The 21446-nt window shown below is 32.8% G+C and overlaps 2 protein-coding genes across 3 annotated transcripts; one reads left to right on the plus strand and one right to left on the minus strand.

The window, feature by feature from the left end:
- The first annotated feature begins 7041 nt into the window (after window positions 1–7041).
- Window positions 7042–12654, plus strand: LOC123203219 (calcium-transporting ATPase 1-like). Of its 2 annotated transcripts, none has more exons than XM_044619489.1 (8): window positions 7042–7233; window positions 7421–7606; window positions 8708–8762; window positions 8861–10806; window positions 11050–11208; window positions 11346–11517; window positions 11619–11917; window positions 12131–12654. In XM_044619489.1, exons 1-8 carry the CDS (start codon window positions 7093–7095, stop codon window positions 12377–12379), a joined length of 3207 nt encoding a protein of 1068 aa, XP_044475424.1. In that variant the 5' UTR covers window positions 7042–7092; the 3' UTR covers window positions 12380–12654. The 2 variants fall into 2 exon arrangements, with proteins under 2 accessions (XP_044475424.1, XP_044475425.1); XM_044619490.1 differs by having other exon boundaries at window positions 7095–7233; window positions 7417–7606.
- A 1102-nt stretch (window positions 12655–13756) lies between these two features.
- On the minus strand, window positions 13757–15735 carry LOC123203220 (cyclin-D5-1-like). The gene is made up of 5 exons (XM_044619491.1): window positions 15282–15735; window positions 15090–15176; window positions 14728–15016; window positions 14508–14641; window positions 13757–14416 (listed from the first exon to the last, which is right to left on the minus strand). Exons 1-5 carry the CDS (start codon window positions 15507–15509, stop codon window positions 14231–14233), a joined length of 924 nt encoding a protein of 307 aa, XP_044475426.1. The 5' UTR covers window positions 15510–15735; the 3' UTR covers window positions 13757–14230.
- Window positions 15736–21446: the final 5711 nt, after the last annotated feature.

Consider the following 21446-nt stretch of genomic DNA (forward strand, 5'->3'; position numbering starts at 1 on the left):
GGAACCGGAACCTGTTGGTTCCAAAGAATTGGAACCAGAACCTACCAGAGGTAAGTCGGCTCCGGTTAGGGTATTTTGCTCACCCCTAGATACAGTGACCTAAGTGACTTAGCAATTATATAATGTTTAACCAAAGCTGATGGCCCTTGAATATAGGGACAGTAAAAAGCCGGCAACATAATAGCTTAGTAACTTTCATTACCCTTTGAAATAGAAGTTGGTCGAGTGGAAATGCAGGTCTTGTTATTAAGCAGTTCTATCAGGTCGATAATTACACGAGTTTTTTGTTTCAGAAGCAGTCAGTTGAGTTGACCATTTCAAAGAGAGGCTTCGATAGCCTTTTCTGGTGATGGTCTGGATGCTTTGCAATGAATTTTTTTCCTATGCAGTTGTTTTGTTAGAACTTAAAATTGCATGTGTTTGAGCAAAATTGATACTACTGAATGAATAACAAAATCAGGTGGGGTGTATTGCGGTTTCTGGATTCTGTTGTAGCCTCTTAAATTACTAGATAATGATAATGAAATGGTTAGCATTAAATATAATAATTGGTAATATTGCTTCCATAAAGAATAAGAAAGGAGAATCTGTGAAACTTAAATCAAATTTGAATTTTTCATGTTCTCACTTTTTAACGTTCTTTTCGAACCTTGAACATTTTCGGAGAAGTTAAGAGTAGCAATTTTAGTTCCGAAAGCTGCGGTTCAGTGGTATGGATCTCAAAACTAGTCAAGCTTACAGGTTGAGATATTCTGAGTTTTTTCTGCTCTTTATTTTGTGTAATACCCCCGATGCCTACCCTACGGGTCCAAATTTGTCCAGTGAAATAGAGGCAGCAGACTGTCAAATATGTCCTGATGAGTTGGGATCCATTGTAGAAGGCCATGACATCAAGAAGTACACAATTCATGGTGGAGCCAAGGGTATTGCAGAGAAGCTCTCCACATCAATTTCTAATGGTATTTCTACTTCTAATCAATTGTTGAATAAGAGGAAAGAAATTTATGGAATTAATAAATTCACCGAAAGCCCAGTTCGGGGATTTTGGCTTATTGTAGGGGAAGCCCCCTATATATGACTTTCATGATACTTGCTGTTTGCGCGCTTGTTTCTCCGGTTGTTGGCATATAATAGTGGAGGGGTGGCCTCAGGCTGCCGGTGATGGGCTTGGGATTGTTACAAGCATTCTGCTTCTTGTGTTTGTTACTGCCACAAGTGATTATAAGCAATCTCTGCGGTTCAAAGATTTGGACATGGGGGAGATCGCGGTGGCAATATTATTACGGCTTTGTAAAGAAATGTGGTGTACCGTACTATGGTGGCCCGCGAAAAAGCGATTCCTCCCATGGTCGCTCTGTGTCAGTCCAGCACCGATGGCGCGAAGCAAAAGGTAACAACTCAGGTTCTGTTAAAAAAAAAAATCTCTCTGGTCTGGTCGGCGTCTCATGGTAGGGCATTTGGAAATTACTCCCCCTAGTTGCGGCTTTTCTGTTGGTTGATGAAAGGAGAACTGTGCTTTGCCACGTCAGCTTAACTTAGCGACCTTTAATTTTTTTCCAAAACAATGCCCCTGTAATTTTGGATTGCAGCGATAAAAAGGTCATTTTCTGGATAAAGTATTCATGTGGCACATCCCTTTACACATTTTGATTCTGACATGGTTTTTTTCTTACGCATCGTTGTGTCTGATGTTGTGTCGTTTTGTGTGTCGTGATATGTGCACAGGCGGAGAAACTGACCGAGCTTCTACGGCAACCGAGATCGGACGACGTCGCTGCAAGGGCATCAGATGTGTCAGCGTTAAACTCGCGTCACCTCATGCATAACCATTAATTGTTTTAAAACGGAGGAACGTTAAAGGAAATGTATATATATTTTATTTTGTGTATAATAGTTATGCACATAATATTATGGATATAATAAAATTTGTGCTAAGAGTTTGAGTTTGGTTAAAAATGTGTATAATTTAATTTAAATTATAAAATTAAATCAAATTATTTAAAAATTATAATTTTATTTAGATTAAAATTTTTTTAATAATCTTTTTTAGCTTCAACTACAATTTAAATGACTTTTAAAGTAAATTAAACTGCAAATTATATTTTTAAATATATATAAATAAACTATATTTAATACAATTTTTTAATAAATAAATAAGTGCACAATTTATTTTTTATATGTATATTATATATTTATTTTACATGTGTATTTTATGTTTTAGAAAATTATAATTCAATTATATATAAAGATAGGGCTAGATTCAAATCGAACCAAACTTGAGCTCGAGCTCGATTTGGTTCATATATAGTTGGCTCGAGTTCAGGCTCGAGCTCGACCTAGTTCGGCTAAGGTCAACTCATTTTGGGCTCGAATTCGATTTGACTCATTTTTTGTTATCAAAACAACATCGTTTTAATATATATTGATCAAAACGACGTCGTTTTATATAAAAAATTTTGATTTAAAAATCTGAGCTCGAACTCGACTAAGACCGGCTCGTTTCAGGCTCGATCGAGCTGAGCTTAAGTTCGAGCTCGGTTCAAATCCAGCCCTATATAAATACTTTAAAAAATTTAAACTATAATAATTGAATTGTGTATCGTATAGTATATTAAAAATCTAATTTATCATATTATGTATTATATTGTATGATATACCTTTTAAAAATTAAAATAATAAATTATTAACAAAATATAATAATTGAGATATTATTATTTTAAAAAATATCACAAACACTTTAAACAATTTAAAATTTTTCATATACACCCCTAATGCAATCATTTTCTCTAAAAAAAATGTATCAATTCGTTAATGCAATTATTTTCTCTAAAAAAAGTGTATCAATTCGTATAAGTAATATGTATTGTATCGTAGAAGATATATTGTATTATATGATATATTTATCATATTATATTAATTTGATACATCTTATAATAGATATCATTTTTCATATATATCGTATATTATCATAAGATACATTATGTATCGTGTATTGTAAGATATTAATAACTACAGTTCAAATCATAATTCAAACATTAAATCAAATTATATTTTTTCAATTTAATTTAATTTGATTTGAAATTTAAAATAGTTTATTTTAGTTTAAAAATATATCAAATTATTTTTTTAATTTAGTTTAAAAAATCTCTTATACAGTGTCAAATCAGGTTGTGTACGTCCCTATGATAGTGGCAAAGCCAGCCTCATTAAAGACAGGCCCATAAAATTGGGTGAGGCCACCTTTTCATTCCTTCAACGCATTTCATTAACGCGTTTCTTTGCAAATTCTTAGAAACACTGCAAACTTGACCAAAACCTGAAGTAGTCCATCTCCTAAATACTTCTGCTGAAATGCTATGTATCAAATTTGCACTGTATAACTGCCCACTACTTTTAAAATTGGGTCAGACCCACCTTATTTTAATCCCCTTCCTTGAACTTATTTTGTAACTTAATTTCCTTTTAACTTATGGATGATGATCTACACATAGGAAAATTCTTAACTCTAGAATTTTATTACGAATTTTATCTTCTTGGTATAAATCATTTAGTGAGTTCTACTGTCAAAATATCTTGATATATCAAAATTTTAATTTTTTTATATCGTTAACGGCTTTTAAATTGTTGTTTTATAAGACATTTCTTACTATTATCTCTTAGGATTATTTATAATTCTTTTGGTTGATATTTCGATATTCTCTATTTTCATTCAATAGCTTATATTTAAAAATAATAATTATAAATTTTTTTTATGGGATTATGTTATGAGACATTGGAACTTTTATACTTTTCATGGTATAAAATCTATGATTGTTAATAATTTGTGTAACTTTTTTTTCATTATTAGCTTTTAATGTGATTTTTATGGTTTTGTTTTTATCAAACTCTTGCTAGATTTGAATGATTATAACTTGAAAAATTTCAACTGATAGATTATGGAAAAATTTTAGATATACAGTATCCATTTGATTAAAGATTTTATTTGATTTTTTTTATAACAAAATTATGATATTAGTTAAAAAGTAATATTATGTATATCTACTTTAAGTATATAAATATATTTACACTTATGTATGTCGTTATATTATTTTATTTTTAATTTAAAATTATTCAATCATATAATAATAAATTTTAAATATGTATCTATTTGTGTATTTAAAATAGATACGCATAATTTGATTGTAAGACTAAACATAAGTTAAGGTAAGATTTATATATATTATAACTAAACTTTTGTTGAGTATTTGGTAAATAATGATGTAACCGTGAAGGCCCTTTTTGGTAAAAGTCCTGGGTCCACCATTGCTGAAGCATCTTTGGCTGTCTGAATTATACAACATGACACCTTCACTAGGCCGAGGAACCCTCTAAAATCACTGTTGAACGTTGTCCTGGAAACACATAACGGTATGCCGGGCCTCATATCAAACAACGTCTAACTAAATTATTTGAAGGCTGCTAGCACATCGGGCCCTCACTGCCAGCGGTGCAAAACCCAAAAACCAAAGCCTCCTAATTGGCCTCTATTGCTGTAAACACCTTCTCAATTTCACCTTCCTCAAGCCTGCCATGATAATCGTGGTCATTCAAAAATTTGAATGCATAGAATTTAAAATTATGATTATGATTTTGTGAATGAAAAGAAACTGCCGATAAGAATGAGCTTGGTGAAGAGCTCAGGGCGGGGAATGGAAGCTAAGATTCTGATTATTGGGTTTGGGTATACCTATAATAAATTAATCCGATCCGGTTATATCAAATTATTATGAACCATTGGAAGATGACGGTTACAAGTGGTTGAAAGGCGATTTAACACTTATAGGGATTTTTCACTCATATGTCCAAAAACTACAGCAAAAAAGGAAGTTAGTGCAAAAATAAAAAATGTGCGCCATTTTCATTTTTCCTATTGCTCCTCCCAACTATGGGAGACTCTAGAATACAAAAAGGTAAAAGTCTCTCATACACAATATCATAATTGTAGCACATGGATGCAAATGACTGCATAAAAATAACTCAGGTTAAATTCTCGTGTTAACGTGAATTAAAAAACATTTGAATGAAAAAGACTAATAAAAAATTTGTGAATGCAATCATTCTGTCAATTATATGTACATGCAATAAATATGTCTAAACTCGATTTTGAGTATGATTTGACTCTAACAATGAACCAAGTGCACAAGAGTTATAGGATAAGAATTGGAAAAGGAAGAGTGAAATCATAAAGTTTGAGGTACAATTTTTGCTTGCATTAAGTCTAGAGGATAAATGAATATATAAATAAATACACAGTTGATATATGTTATTATATGATTGAATAATTTTTAATTAAGAATAAAATAACATTTAATCATATGATAACACACATAAATGTTTACTTTTTTATATATATAAAATAGGTATACATAATATTACTCATACATTTATGGCATTATTCTTTTTGTTCATTTTACATGACTAACCAAATATATATTATCTCTTATTGTCTTTGGAGAATGAGAAAATGTATCTAAGACCGGCTTGGACTCAATTTAATATTTGGTTCAAACAAGAGAAACTCAAGTTAATATAGTCTTAATATAAATTTAAATTGAATCAATTCGAATCTAATGAATAACTAGAAATTTGATAACAAATTAATCCTTTTTATTAACTTTTATGTCGTTTTCCCTCTTAAATTGATTCTCTCTTGAGTCATCATCTTCATCATCTTTGATGTGCAAGTTACGTGTTCTGTAATGTAAAAGCTATTTTTGGTTAGAGGACGGTACGTTTTGCATTATATGGAAAATGGGCTGAAGGCAAAATCCCTTTCATTGATCTGGATGGTCCGAAAATAGGTCGTCGAGTTTGCCCATGCTCCATTCAATGATGAACTTTACATTTAGACTGATCCATTCATAGAAATATCATTTAATAATAAATTTATTTTATAATAGGTTTCAGCTGTCTTTTATTATCATAGTAAAAAGTATGAATGGATTATTATCTCATTTTAGATATTTAAAAATTATAAAAATAATATTTATTTAATTATAATTATATTATTATTTATAAATTTTTTAAAAGAATAATAATTTTATTTTTAATTAATATAATAAATATTTTAAAATAATTATATTTAAAAGTATCACAATAAATATAATAATTATTTTATTACCTATAATTAAATATAATAATTATTTTATTTATTAATTTTTATTCAATTTTATCAAAAATAATATTTTTTTTAGATAATCTATTTTTAATATAATTTTTTAATTTTAATAATAAAATATTATTCATATTAAATTTATTTTAATTATTTTTTATATCATTAAAATATTTAAAAAAGAGTAATACTATATATATTTATTTTAGATACATAAATATATATATATATATTTATGTGTTTTATTATATAATTGAATATTAATATATTTTTAATTTAAAATCACTTAATTTTATATATATATTCAAAAAATATATATATATATATATTTATGTGTGTTATTATATAATTGAATATTAATATATTTTTAATTTAAAATCACTTAATTATATATATATATATATATTCAAAATATATATCCTTAATTTTGTTGTTAAAATAAAGACAGTTTGAAGAAGCAACAACTGTTTTTTAAAGGAAAAACCTTAATCATACCGTTACGCTTGACATACCATTTTAATTTAATAAAAAATTGATTTTTAAATCTTAAAAAATGAACCACTTCAATACAGTGGTAAGGTAACTAGTGCGCTTGCCCCAAAAATAAAAAAATGATTTAACTTTCCATTTTTGCCCCAATAAAGTTTATATTTTCCCAAAATAATCAAGGCATCTTAATTTTTTAATTAAAAAATGTCAATTAGGTTGAGAAAATGGCCCCCGTTCAATCTTAGGAAAGGAAGCTTCCTTAATTAATATAATATTAGAAATTTAATTAAATATATTATTCCTTCTGAAAATTTCAAACTGATAAAGTGTTCATATCCAATCATATTTTGACACGTGTCTATAACTGTCCCCAATTCATTAAAAATGGAACGGACGCAAACCACGATTCAATCTGTTCCGTCGGACTAGTAGGCCGCCGGATATTAACCCACATGCCTTTATGCGTTAACACGTTCCGGATCCAATCAGACTCAACCAACAGAGCAGGTTCTTGTTCCAAATCAAATTACAGACTAAACCTAAGCAGTTACTGTGGAGGTCTACTTGTTCTTGTATGGTCAATTTACCTAGAGGTACCTTTCTAAAGCAGTTTGGCACAACGGCATAAAGAGCTTGTCTCACTTACTAAAGATCTTCTAACATACAAAAGTGTCTGTTTCATGTTCTTGCTTATCTTCCTTTATCACCTTTGGTATTTTGTGGTGCTTTAGTTTTTCTTTATTTTGTTTTGAAGTGAGTTTGATTTTTGTGTGAAGAAAGAGAACAGAAATGGAGAGCTACTTGAACGAGAACTTTGGAGATGTGAAGGCGAAAAACTCATCAGAAGAGGCGCTACAGAGATGGAGGAAGCTCTGTGGATTTGTGAAAAACCGGAAACGAAGGTTCCGTTTCACTGCTAATCTTTCTAAGAGATTTGAGGCTGAGGCTATTCGTCGGTCAAATCAGGTTTCACTTCTCTTACTGTTATTTTTTGTTTTTTATCAGGAGCTTTTTGATACCGTGAGTTTGTTGCTTAGGTTTTACTGTTTTGCTAATATTTTCTTTGTTATAATTTGCTGAGGCAAATCTCTATTTCTGTTTCTGCTCTTTTGAAAACTGGCCAACTTAAATATTTTTGCGGAAAGTTGAGCTTATATCTTCGGCATAATTTTAATAGATATCCTTGATGATATCTTAATAAGTTTTATCTATTTTTAATTCGAGTTCGAAAATGTGTTAGCGGTCGCAGACTCTGTCCTGTGCATTATTTCACAGAGGGGCAGTAGAAATTAGCTAGCTTAATCACAAGACGGAAGCTAAATCCTTGCAGCATATGCATGAAATTTTGGCAAATGGATGAAAGTTGCGTATTTCTTATACTGTGAATTATGAATGAAGTTTCAGCTTTCAATTTTCAGTGTTTTAAGGGGATAGTTGGTGCTGGAGTGACCAATATTCTACACTTTTTACATGATTTGGTGTAACGTTAGATACAGTGACCTAACTGACTTGGCAATTATATCTCTTAACCAAAGCTTGTCCTCCTCGAATATGGGAACATAGTAAAAAGCTAGCAACATAATAGCTTAGTAACTTTTATTAGCCTTTGAAATAGAAGTTGGTCGAGTGCAAAAGCAGGTCGTTTTATTATGCAGTTCTATCGGGAGAATTATTACACAAGAGTTGTTTTATTCAGAAGCAGTCAATTGACCATTTCTAAGTCAGGCTTGGATAGCCTTTTCTGGTGATGGTCTGGATGCTTTGCAATGAATTTTTTTTTTTTCATGGCAGTTGTTTTGTTAGAACTTGTAATTGGATGTATTTGAGCAAAATTGATGCTACTCAATGAATAACAAAAGCATGTGGGGCATATTGTGGTTTTTGGACTCTGTTGTAGCCTCTTAAATTACTAGATAATGATAATGAAATAGTTAGCATGAATTATAATAATTGGTGATATGGCTTCCATAAAGAATAAGTAAAGAGAATCTTTGAAACTTAAAATGAAATTTGAATTTTTTCATATTCTCATTTTTTAACGTTCTTTTCCAACCTTGAACATTTTAGGAGAAGTTAAGAGTTGCAGTTTTAGTTTCACAAGCTGCACTTCAGTTTATCAATGGTATGGATCTCAAAACCGGTCAAGCTTAAAGGTTTAGACTATCTGAGTTTTTTCTCCTCTTTATTTTGTGTAATACCCCCAGAATGCCTACCCTACAGGTCTAAATTTGTCCAATGAATACACTGTGCCCGAGGAAGTAGAGGGAGCAGGCTTTCAAATATGTCCTGATGAGTTGGGATCCATTGTAGAAGGCCATGACATCAAGAAGTTCACAATTCATGGTGGAACCAAGGGTATTGCGGAGAAGCTCTCCACATCCATTTCTAATGGTATTTCTACTTCTGATCAATTGTTCAATAAGAGGAAAGAAATTTATGGAATTAATAAATTCACAGAAAGCCCAGTTCGTGGATTTTGGCTTTTTGTATGGGAAGCCCTCCAAGATATGACTCTCATGATACTTGCTGTTTGTGCACTTGTTTCACTGGTTGTTGGCATAATAATGGAGGGATGGCCTAAGGGTGCCCATGATGGGCTTGGGATTGTTGCAAGCATTCTGCTTGTTGTGTTAGTTACTGCCACAAGTGATTATAAGCAATCTCTGCAGTTCAAAGATTTGGACAAGGAGAAGCAAAAGATAGCTGTTCAGGTCGCCAGAGATGGGATCAGGCAGAAGATCTCAATATATGATTTGCTTCCTGGAGACATTGTTCATCTTTCCATTGGTGACCAGGTCCCTGCTGATGGGCTTTTTATTTCAGGGTTTTCTTTGCTGATTAATGAATCCAGTTTAACAGGTGAGTGTGAACCAGTTAATGTGAATGCATTAAATCCTTTTCTCCTCTCTGGAACCAAAGTTCAGGATGGTTCATGCAAGATGCTTGTTACTACAGTTGGGATGAGAACCCAATGGGGGAAACTGATGGCTACTCTTAGTGAAGGAGGAGATGATGAGACCCCATTGCAAGTTAAACTCAATGGGGTGGCAACCCTCATCGGAAAAATTGGCCTCTTTTTTGCTGTTTTGACATTTGCTGTTCTGGTGCAAGGTTTATATAGCCACAAGCTGCAAGAAGGAACTCAGTGGACCTGGTCTGGAGATGATGTGATGGAAATATTGGAATCTTTTGCTGTTGCTGTTACGATAGTTGTTGTTGCTGTTCCTGAGGGACTCCCATTGGCTGTAACTTTGAGTCTTGCCTTTGCCATGAAAAAGATGATGAATGATAAGGCTCTTGTCCGCCATCTGGCTGCTTGTGAGACAATGGGATCAGCTACAAGTATCTGTAGTGACAAGACTGGTACGCTAACGACTAACCACATGACTGTTGTGAAAGCATGCATTTGTGAGGAAATCAAGGAGATAAGCAACTCTAAGGGGAGTCTTGGCTCTTCTATTCCTGCTCCAGCTTTGGAAATTCTACTTCAATCAATATTTAACAACACTGGTGGGGAAGTTGTTAAAGGAGAAGGGAATAAAACTGAGATACTGGGGACGCCCACTGAAACTGCTCTTTTGGAATTTGGCTTGTTGCTTGGTGGAGATTTCCAAGCAGAGCGACAAGCATCAAAAATTGTGAAAGTTGAACCTTTCAACTCTGTGAAAAAGCGAATGGGAGTAGTCTTAGAGCTTCCTGAAGGAGGATACAGGGCACACTCCAAGGGTGCTTCTGAAATAATATTGGCTCGATGTGTCAAGCTTTTAAACCAAGATGGTGAAATTGTACCGCTAGATGAAGCAGCTGTCAATTATCTAAAGAATACTATTGACCAATTTGCTAATGAAGCCTTGCGAACGATATGTCTTGCTTTCATGGAAATTGGAGATGAATTCTCTGCTGAAGCTCCCATTCCCACTAATGGTTACACCTGTATTGGCATTGTGGGTATCAAAGATCCTGTGCGCCGTGGTGTCAAGGAATCTGTTGCAATCTGTAGGTCAGCTGGCATTACTGTTCGGATGGTCACAGGAGACAACATAAATACTGCTAAGGCTATCGCTAGGGAATGTGGAATTTTAACTGATGATGGAATTGCAATTGAAGGCCCAGAATTCCGGGAGAAAAATGATGAGGAATTGAGTGCACTTATACCGAAAATTCAGGTGCATTTATAAATTTAGTTACATTGTTTTAGCAGCATTTTATTTTTATTTGAATCAAGATGGAAGATGAATAGTTTTTTATTAATTGCCACCAATTTTAATGGACAATTTCTTTTTTTAGGAAACTTTGTGTTATGTGTTACTGTGAAAAAATTTCCACTTCTACAAAAAACGGCCCATCTAACGAGAGCCTTACCTGTAGAAATTTTTTTCCCCGACTAATATTGAGTTCTACACTTTCAGGTTATGGCTCGATCTTCACCAATGGACAAGCATATGCTTGTGAAACACCTAAGAACCACTTTAAAAGAAGTTGTTGCAGTGACTGGTGATGGTACGAATGATGCTCCAGCACTTCATGAAGCTGATATTGGTTTAGCAATGGGCATTGCTGGAACAGAGGTATTACTTGTATGCTGCTTCTCTTTTCTTTTATCTGAAAGGCATGCATACTGAAGTTGTGATATTTGAGATATTCTTTTTTTTTCTGCTATGAAATTTTCCTAATTAATGCTTAAAAATTTGTGTTCAATCCACAGGTGGCAAAAGAGAGTGCTGATGTCATAATATTGGATGATAACTTCTCCACAATCGTGACTGTTGCCAAATGGGGACGATCAGTTTACGTTAACATTCAAAAGTTTGTTCAGTTTCAGTTGACAGTCAATGTGGTTGCCCTAATTGTTAATTTTTCTTCTGCCTGTTTGACGGGTAAGTAGACCCTGATCTTTTATCTTTCCAGCATAGTTATAACTTTTGCATGCTTCTTTTCATGAATCAACTCTTTATGTTTTTGTGTTGGATGTTTTCAGGAGATACTCCCCTTACTGCTGTTCAGCTTCTATGGGTCAACATGATCATGGATACGCTAGGAGCACTGGCTTTGGCTACAGAGCCTCCTAGCGATGACCTCATGAAGAGGTCACCAGTTGGTAGGAAAGGGAACTTCATTGATAATATAATGTGGAGAAATATATTAGGACAGTCTGTGTATCAATTTTTGGTGGTATGGTATCTTCAAACAAGAGGAGAAGCAGTTTTTTGTCTTGATGGCCCAGATTCAAAGTTGATATTAAACACAGTTATTTTCAACACTTTTGTGTTTTGCCAGGCAAGTTCCAGTTTGAGTTAATTTTGGACCAATAGCCATATTCAGTACCTCAACTTTAAGAAAGTGAATCCAGAAAAGTATTTCCAAAATTTTCAATTTCATATATTCAGCTGTGCATCTTTACTAATTTTCCATTCTTTTATGCATTTTGACGGCATGCCTTGTCAAAATACATACTTGACATATGGGCTTACACAAAACCTATATCTTCAGGTTTTCAACGAGATTAGCTCCAGAGAGATGCAAAAGATAAACGTCTTCAAGGGCATACTGAAGAACTATGTATTTGTGGCTGTTCTTACTTGCACTGTGCTCTTTCAAGTAGTAATAATTCAGTTCCTGGGTACATTTGCCAACACATATCCTCTCAATTTGCAGCAGTGGTTTGTTAGTGTGCTTCTTGGATTTCTTGGAATGCCAATTGCTGCTGTTTTGAAGTTGATCCCTGTGGGATCGTGCTGAGATAATGCAAACCAACAGGGGTATTATTCTAACCAATTCGTTGGCGCTCTCATTTGTGAATTAGGTTTCTGTGATTCACACTTAAAGGAAGGAAAAAAAAATGATTTTCTTTATCTAGCTTTCCCAGATTATACAGTAGTCGTATTTCTGGGGCTGACACAGGTTTTTACACGGTAAAGTTTGAACTCTGTAAAATTTGTTTTAGTTTGGTTTTTGAGCCCTCTATCTGATAATAGAACTTATACTCAATATGCATATCGGATATTTTTGTCTGACTTCCTTGTCTTGACTAATCTCATCTTTTCATATTGCCGTGTGTTTCACAAGAGGTTAGATTAGTTCCCTTGCCAGCTTTTAGGTATTGTATTCTCATTAGGATTGAGAATGACTTATCTTGCTTAAACAATGGAAATACATTAGCCAAAATTTTTATTGTTCATTCTCAAATGGTTATCATCTTGTTCATTTCACTTTGATCTGATGATTGCTAGCCGATTGAATCCAATCTGATACCTCTTCACTAGCAATATGAGGAGGCCAAACACATCTTACTGACTTTTTGTTATGTTGCATGCTTGGAACTTAATATTCTTCTCTTATATTCTCTGCATTGGGATAATTTTTAGCTTTCAGTTTTTCACCTTCCATCTTTATATCTCTCTGTACCTCGTTGGGTGATTGAAGTTTGATTATTGGCAAGATCAAGAAGACGGTTATAATGTTACACCTAATATGACTGGTGATTAAATAGACTCTTGACTCCAATTTGATTACTCAATTGTTACTGTAACATTCTATTATACTTAAAATAAAGAGGAATGATAAAAACATTCCTAGCCGGGTTTGTGGTATGCCATATTCGATGTCTCAATAGTAACTTGTCATTGTATGGAGTAAAGACTAGACACACTCTAAGAGGGAGTGAGCCAAGAGACTTGTGAGAGTTCTGACGTTAGCCATGGTGGGTTAAATACTCGAACATTTTCTGTACCCGGCTAGTAAGTGTACCACTACTGCCGGTAAAGGACTCAATGCTAGTTTGACTGCAGAGCTAGAGTTCTATTTGCCAGATAATCGGTTTTACTCAAGCAAACGGATAGCCTCATGATCATTTCAAATAACATGATATTGGAAAATGCGACAAACGGCAGAACAGTAGCCAAACATTGACCAAGAGAGGTAGCAGAGTAGCAAAAGCTTGAGATTCTGAGTACGAGAATAATGATTTAAATCTTCTCTATCTTACTTTGTTGCTGTGAACCGGTTTATTGGATCCGGGGTTTCACTAGTGATGTTATAGAGTTACACTGCGAGTAAAAGATGTCAGTATGTGTTGCATTGAATCCAGGGTTTCACCAGTGATGTTATAGAGCTACATTTCGAGTGAAAGATGTCAGTATGTGTTGCATTATCAAGTTAAGAGCAGAATTGGGCTGGAAAATTGTAGCTGCAGTACAGACTATGATCAACATAGAAATTCCTTTCTGATTCCAGAAACGATGTCTTGGGTTTCATGGCCCCTAAAACCTAAACACTTTGACAGGGAAGAAAGAGGATGGCCCGCCCTTAAAGTATCACCCAACATTCAAACAAATCCAATCAGTCATCTTTACAATTACAAAACCTTTTTCTGACGGCCAACATGCAACATAGATGCATCAAATTACGCAAACACAGTTCTTCCTTTCCCCACTGACTCCACCTTGTTTATTGCCAGCCTTTCAAAGACACAAGAAAGCATTCCAGTAGCCATTGAAGACCTCTCTTCTAGGCTCTTTTGTACCTTGTAAAATTGGTTTAAAAACAAGAAGCTTTTAATTATATTTTTATGTAGCCTTGCTTTTCTTTTCTTTAATCACAATTTTTATCACCATCATTGAAAGTAAGCCTTTTTCTCTTAGTACTAACAGCCGAAGAAACTGAAGGACTATCTATAACATTGCCTATGCTCAAGGGGTTTGGCGATAGATCCGGAGATTTCACATAATTTTGCATCTCTAATTTCTGCATTGTACTGTAGCAGGCCAGCACATCTTCCTGTGATAGAAAAATCCCAACAGGATGTTAAAGACCCCTGGACTATATTGTTAAACTGACAGAAAAAAAAAAAAATGAACAGAAGCCTCACAATTTCAAGAAATCCACAGTAAGATATCGAATTCATCTTCCACTCAAGTGCTTTTCTTGTGAGTCGTTGATCCAGTGCCACCAAGGTTGCAGCTGCGGCTATGGTAGACGGTCGATAATCCAGTAAATTGATTTCTGTATTTGCCAAGGAAGAACATTGAGAAACGAAAATCAAATTATTACAAAATCGAGATAAAGAAAAATTTATATATTCAAGAGACCTCTCGTTATAGCTAATATGAGTGTTGCAGTCCTGGAGATAATATCATTTGGCGGATCCTGGTACAATTTCGTGATGAAGTAATGAAGAAAAGTAAAAGGGGTAATTGATCCCATTCTCCAATCCAGTGTTGTCAAGACCAAAAGCTCCATTTTCAGAATCACTTTGCTCTCGAAATTGTATTCATCCATCTGAAACTCTGAGAGGGCTGGAACCTTCACCTCCTCCATCTTTGCAGCCAGGGAAAGGCATGCTACTGATAAAAGCTTGATTGCCCATGATTTTTCACTCTGAAAAAACATCACCAACTCAACTCAAAAACAAGAAGGGCCGATAAAGAGCATTATCAAGGATTAAACTTACATTAATGAAGCACTTGGAAAGGAATCGATCGAAGTATGCAACTGATAAACAAGCTGTTTGGAAGTGAAATCCAAAGACTGCTCTTGTCTGCATTAATAAAAAAAACAAAAAAAAAGAAACAATCATGAGTATAAAATCACAAAAATGGACTTAGCTCAATTAAAGCTAGAGAAATGGGCTGTTGAAACTAACTTTAAGAATCCATTCAACAGCTTCCAATCGGGCACATCTAATTTCTTCATTATGCACCAAAGGTTTATCCTTTTGGAACCCAAAACTGGTCTCTTTATCACCCAACATTTTCATAGACTCATCATCTAAGAAACTGTAATCCTTATAGAAGCTGGTTTCTACTAATTCTTCATTCAGAAACGTTTCGCTTTCTTGACAAAGAAGCTCAGAGAAAGAATTATCACCCATTTTTATTTCTATATGTATCCAAACAGCTAGAAAAAGAATATATATATATAAAATCTAACACACAGTATCAGGTGATACATTAATAAAAATAATTTGGAAAGAGAAAATGAGGCTGAACACCATGATTGAAAGATTGGACAGAGAGACAGAAAGATATGGAGATGAAGATGGAGAGCTAAAATCTACCCCAAAAAGATTCATAGATTAAACCCAAAAGAAAGAAAAGAGTTTGAGTTGGGTTATATGCAGCTGCAATTGTCCTTAACCTCCTCAGATGGCAATAGAAATTGCAGTAAAAATTCAATTTTTTAATTTTAAGCGCGTTTCCGTGGGTTGGGACGACCCAGTGTTTACTGAAAGAGAGTGAGTGGGTTCAGGGCAAGAACAGAGTTGATGTTTGGTGGACGTGAGAGTGTAGAGCGTGTGATACACTGTCCAATAACAAGTGAAGGAAAGAATCAACGTGAAGTGGATACCGTACCTGCGGTAGTACGTGAAAGACGCCCATTTTTGTTGTGTAGTTGGATTGAAGAGTGGGCCGCCTGACCAGTCAAACATGGCCATGTCACTCAAACAGAAAATTCATCATTTTCGATTTGATGGCTTTGGAATTTTTTAGTGGATAATTCTTCTGTAGTATTTGTGTAAAAGAAGCAAAGATGGAGGTAGCAATAAATTCGACCGACTGAGTTCAAGTATAAGATCGAATTTAAAAAGGCTAAAGGATTATTTCCCGCCCAAAGTACAGCGGGAAAGAGGGATCATCAAAACATAATAATGCATCAAAAAAATTTTATCATCAATAATGGTATTAAATTTAATATCAAAAATTAAAAACTAAACCCTAAAAAAAAAATACCATTTTTTAAAATTTAATCTATAAAAATAGTTAGTTTTTATGGTTTATAAAAGAAAAAAATGATCAAATTTTAAGAGATAAAAGTTTCATTAATTTTAACTATTTATGGATAGATAAATAAAATTTTCAAAATTAACAAAGAAAAACTTGAGATAACAACACTCTTTGAATGAGAATAAATCCTTTGGGCATTTAAAAATTCAATATTATCAAAATCAAATTTGAGTTTAAATTTGAAGGTAACTGACTCATTAAATTAAACTCTCTAAGTTTATAAAAGCTTGATTTGAATTGATTAAAATAATATCATTTTGATTAATTTATAATAATTAATATTATTTTGATCATTTTTTTTTTGTTTATAATACTAAATTAGAATTTAATCTTAGGCAAATACCTATTTTCAAAACTATTCATCTCCTATATTTCAAAAACTCTTGACTTTGATGATATAATCTTCATTTAAGCTGGATCATTTTTCCAAAATTGAATCAGCCGTACGCTTTATATATATAAAATTCTTCCCATGTAACTTAAACGACTTTTTAGAGGCCTTGAGCAGTATATAATTAAATATTACGAGGAACAAGAGACATGGTTTAATTTCTGGGAAGTCCCCTTATTTTATTTTTATTATTGTAAGATGACACAAGATCCAAAGTGTAATTAATTAAGGATTTATTAAAAGTAAACTTGATTGCCATTTTAAATGACCAATAATAATAGCTTAGAAAATTCGTTCGCTCAGATCAGGTGCAGCTAAATTATTAAGGCTTCTAAGGCAATGCATTATGTTTCTTTGGCCAAATTACTAATTCCCACCAAAGGTTTATTAAAATCTCAAATTTTTCTCTATTAATTTTTGAAAATATAAATTTTATTATTATATTAAAATTTAGGATAAAAATATTAAAAAACTAAAAATTTATTATATTTTTCTTTTTATTTTAAAAATTAATAATTTTTTTTATTCAAGAATTAAAAAATTAAATTTCTTTTAGAGTTTTTTTCTTTTTAATGAATATCTTCTTTTCGATAGTCAACGTTCTTTCTCTAATCTCTCTGTCACCCTCCCTTAGTTGTCTTTATTTTTATTTTTTTAATATTTTTATCTTTAATTTTATTAATAAATATTAATATAAGGATGAATATTTAAAATTTAAAATTTAATTAAAAAAATTGTCATTTCGCCACACCTTGGGTGGGAAATAGTTCTTTGGCCTATTTCTTTTAAGATCTTTTCAGCAATTGATGAGTCTGTCAAGTCTTTTTTTAGTACAAGATAAATTTAATGAGGTTCAACCAAATTAGATCCATGCTTTAAGCTGACCATAAAATAAAAAGAATTTTTTTAATTAATCACGTGTCCATTCTCTCTTCCATTTGTTAGTTAGGGTGACGTTATATGTATTCACAAAGATGATGTCATCACCTAGTTACCTATTTGTTATTTTATATATATATATATTTGACCAAGAAATCTTAGTGTAAACTCCATAGGCTTACAATTATTAACATCTGTAATTATAGATTAGACAAATTAAAAATAAATTTTATTATGATATATCGTCTCGAGATCACTCGATTGTTGTTATATTTTAATGTGAGTGTGATAGTTTGTTTTTCGATCAACAAATTTAAAATTTTTTTCTTGATAGACTTGTGTTGTTTTAGCTTAGGTTTCACCTATGCATAATTTTTCTTTTATTAAAAGCAAAAATAATAATATTTCACTCAAAAATCTATTTCTATTAGTAAAAAAACTATTTGTAGAATGTCGTTTCAACTTTTCAGTTTGAAAAAAAAAAATAAAAAGTTGTTGATGATTAGATTACACTTATTTGTTGCAATTTCATCCATCACCACACCCCTCCGAACGTTTTGCAAGAACTCTATAATTTTGATTTCATCGGTGGACAATGTAATTTAAACCAAATAGAAACATAATCTTGGTGTGATATTTGTTTTAATCTTTGTTGCGATTGTTTAGTTTCTTGGGATTTTATTAGGACATAAATCGAAATAATTATATCAAATAAATAAAACTCTAAATTCAGTGATTAACCCTATGATAATTGAATTAAATAAGTTAAAAGTTTGTTTTTAAAATATTATCAATGAAGACTTGAAACTATATTTTCTTATATGTAGCTTTATTTTTTTATTACTTAAACTATCCATTGAGCGGAGTTTATATTACGGACAAGTCATAGTTCCGAGGGAAATAAAGAAGCAATAAAAAACACAGGAAGATTAATGTGAACTTTAGGAACATTTGATATTGGACCGTGAAGGAACTTTTGAAATTCCAAAGATGGAAAAGTTGTTGGATTACAGTTATGCACTGGTTGCAACAGTATCCGGTTTTGGCCCTCTTGTCTTCCTCGCAAAGAGAGAGGACAATAAAAAATAGTTGAAATTCTTTTTAACATAAAGAATTTTCTCTTCAAACCTAGAATGAGACCTTTTTGAAATAGTATAGTCTATTGTCACATAACCTTCAATTTATTTTGGCTTTCATGGATACATTCCAATGAAAGACTCTTTTCGACTTCGATAATTTAAAAAAAAAAATTCTATAAGTATCCTATCAAAATGTATATTTCGTAAAGTAATTTCACCTTTGATTGGGGATTAAAACCTTTAACCCATAAACCAAAAAACAAGGTTAAGAAAAAAAAGAATAAAAGATCAAGGAAAATCCAAAATAATGGAAAAATCAAATTAAAAATATTGACGTAAGAAAAAAAAAAACTGAAACAGAAAAGTAATAAGTGAAAGATATTTATCACTTTGAAGATTCACAACTAAAAAGAATAGTGCAGGAAGGACTATGCAATTTATAGAACCTGACATGATAAAATGATATGACATGATGATGTGGTGTTATGTGTATATAATATTCTTAAACTATATGAAATAATTCTAGGTGGCATTTTAATTTAAGTTTTCTATATATTGGGTATTATTAACTGTGGAAGCTTTATTCGTTAAACATCTACATACTCATTAATATAAAGAATCTGGCTTCGGAAGTCGAGCTTGGCATTGGCCCAGAACTTAACTAAATTTTTGTCGATTGTGGCTCCAATATTAAATTCTTTCTCTGTAAATACCACGTGATAATATGTTTAGCTACTTTTGGATCTTCATGCTTTCGTACAAAAGAGATCCATTATGGACAGATAATTAAAGCAAAGATAATAGCATAAGAAGCCCTAATGCATAACTGATGATCAATGAAGGGCGAGAATGCATGATAATGGAATAATCAAGTATAGTTTTGCCATTATTATCTGGCTATCCTTATAGGCTTCTTTGTTTCTTTTTTTTTTCCCAAAGCCACGACGTTAACCCGTCATATATCTATTAACTTTCTTGTTGTAATGTGAAAAAGAGAATTTTGATGCAGAGAATGTGTTCAAGCACTCTAGCTACAAGGAAAAGAAAATGACAAGGGCTGATCCTCATTATGAAGGTGACCTAATTCTTACTATCCATGAAGCAGTTGATTAGTGAATTTAATCATTCAATAATGTCATATGACAATAAGGTCATAATGTTAGGTGAAATTGGGTATTGCGGGAATATAATTCTAGCGCATGCTTGATTACAGTGATCTTTGTGTGTATCTTCAAAGAGACAGGTCACATGTGCATGCCTACTCTTTTTGGTTCAACTGTGGCCAGTTCCCCATACAAACTGATGCCACGCAAGGGGCCGACTGCTCCTTTAAAGTTTTCCCGATCATCAGTCTTGTTCTTCTCTTTCTAAATGAACGTAAAAAGATCATTTTTAATCCTTAGGGGCTCCCATAATCACCTAAAATGAAAAGCAAAAAGAAATTGGCCATGTTTCAGGTGAAATGAGAGGTGGGTGCATGGCCACCTGTGAGATATGATGATCCATAATTGGCAGAAATAGAAACCCCCCAAGACTAGTTCTTGTTCTTCAAAACTGTGGATTCCATACAGAGCAAGGACCCATACAAACCATAAAAGTTCAGCAACATTGGTGGCTCTATTAACCAATGAAATATCAGAGTAATGCAGAAAATGGAGAAACTGGCTTCATGCATTGTCGCATGTCTCCTGCTTAACCCACATGAAGGTATGGAAACTTTCATCGGTAGATACTAGATGTAATATTATTTTATCCATAAAATTATGTGTAATTACTTTAGACTATACAAATGAGTAAACATTTGATGTGTGTTAAATGATTTTGATTTAACGATAAAATAATACTTAATTACGTGATGACATAAATAAATATATATTTATTTGTGTACTTAAAATATATATATATATAATAACGCTTATCTCACAGGGTCACGCCTTACATATATTTTCTCGGTTAATTTGTTTAGCTTGTATCTTTAAACTGTTGTCCGTGAAATTGAGTGATCTTTTATAGATAATGCATCCACTAGAACCCAGAAGAAACACAAGAAATAAAAGACAGTTAATGCACAATGGAGGTTTGGTGAGCAAAATAATATGCAATTGTGTAAACTGAAGTGACTCTAGGGAGAAGAAATTACAGTCTTAGCGTAAATATTAATGGTGCTTGTTGGAAGATAACAAAGTAAAGACTGGGGAAGGGTTCCTTTGCTTTGCATGGCTGTGGTTCTGGTTGGTGGCGCATAAATTTCTGACACATTAGGCTTTTTATACCCCACACATACGCAAACACACTAACTCTCATGTCGTCTCTTTCAGCAAAAGTGCCTGCTAGCTAAACTGTATTTCACAGGGAGTCAGCTGTGTATATGAATTGGGATTTCCAATGTTTTGACTGCAATTCAAAAAACTTCATTGCTACTCCCATAACACCCACTGGGCAGTGTGCTCACATGGGTCTTCCTCTTCCTTCATTGCATCTTTTGTTAAGATCAGAGGGCTTCCCTTTAAAACTCAACAAAATCCTAAGCTTGATGGGCCTTTAAAAATGCTTATATGGTTTTTGTTTTATGGTTTGAATCCGTTAGACAATGATCACAAGCCTTTAATGTAAAATTAAACTACACATTCTCATCAATACATATGCATTCAATCAATTTCTATTCAATAGCAATA

This window comes from Mangifera indica, chromosome 19, assembly GCF_011075055.1.
Source record: "Mangifera indica cultivar Alphonso chromosome 19, CATAS_Mindica_2.1, whole genome shotgun sequence".
In the NCBI taxonomy this organism is placed as follows: Eukaryota; Viridiplantae; Streptophyta; class Magnoliopsida; order Sapindales; family Anacardiaceae; genus Mangifera; species Mangifera indica.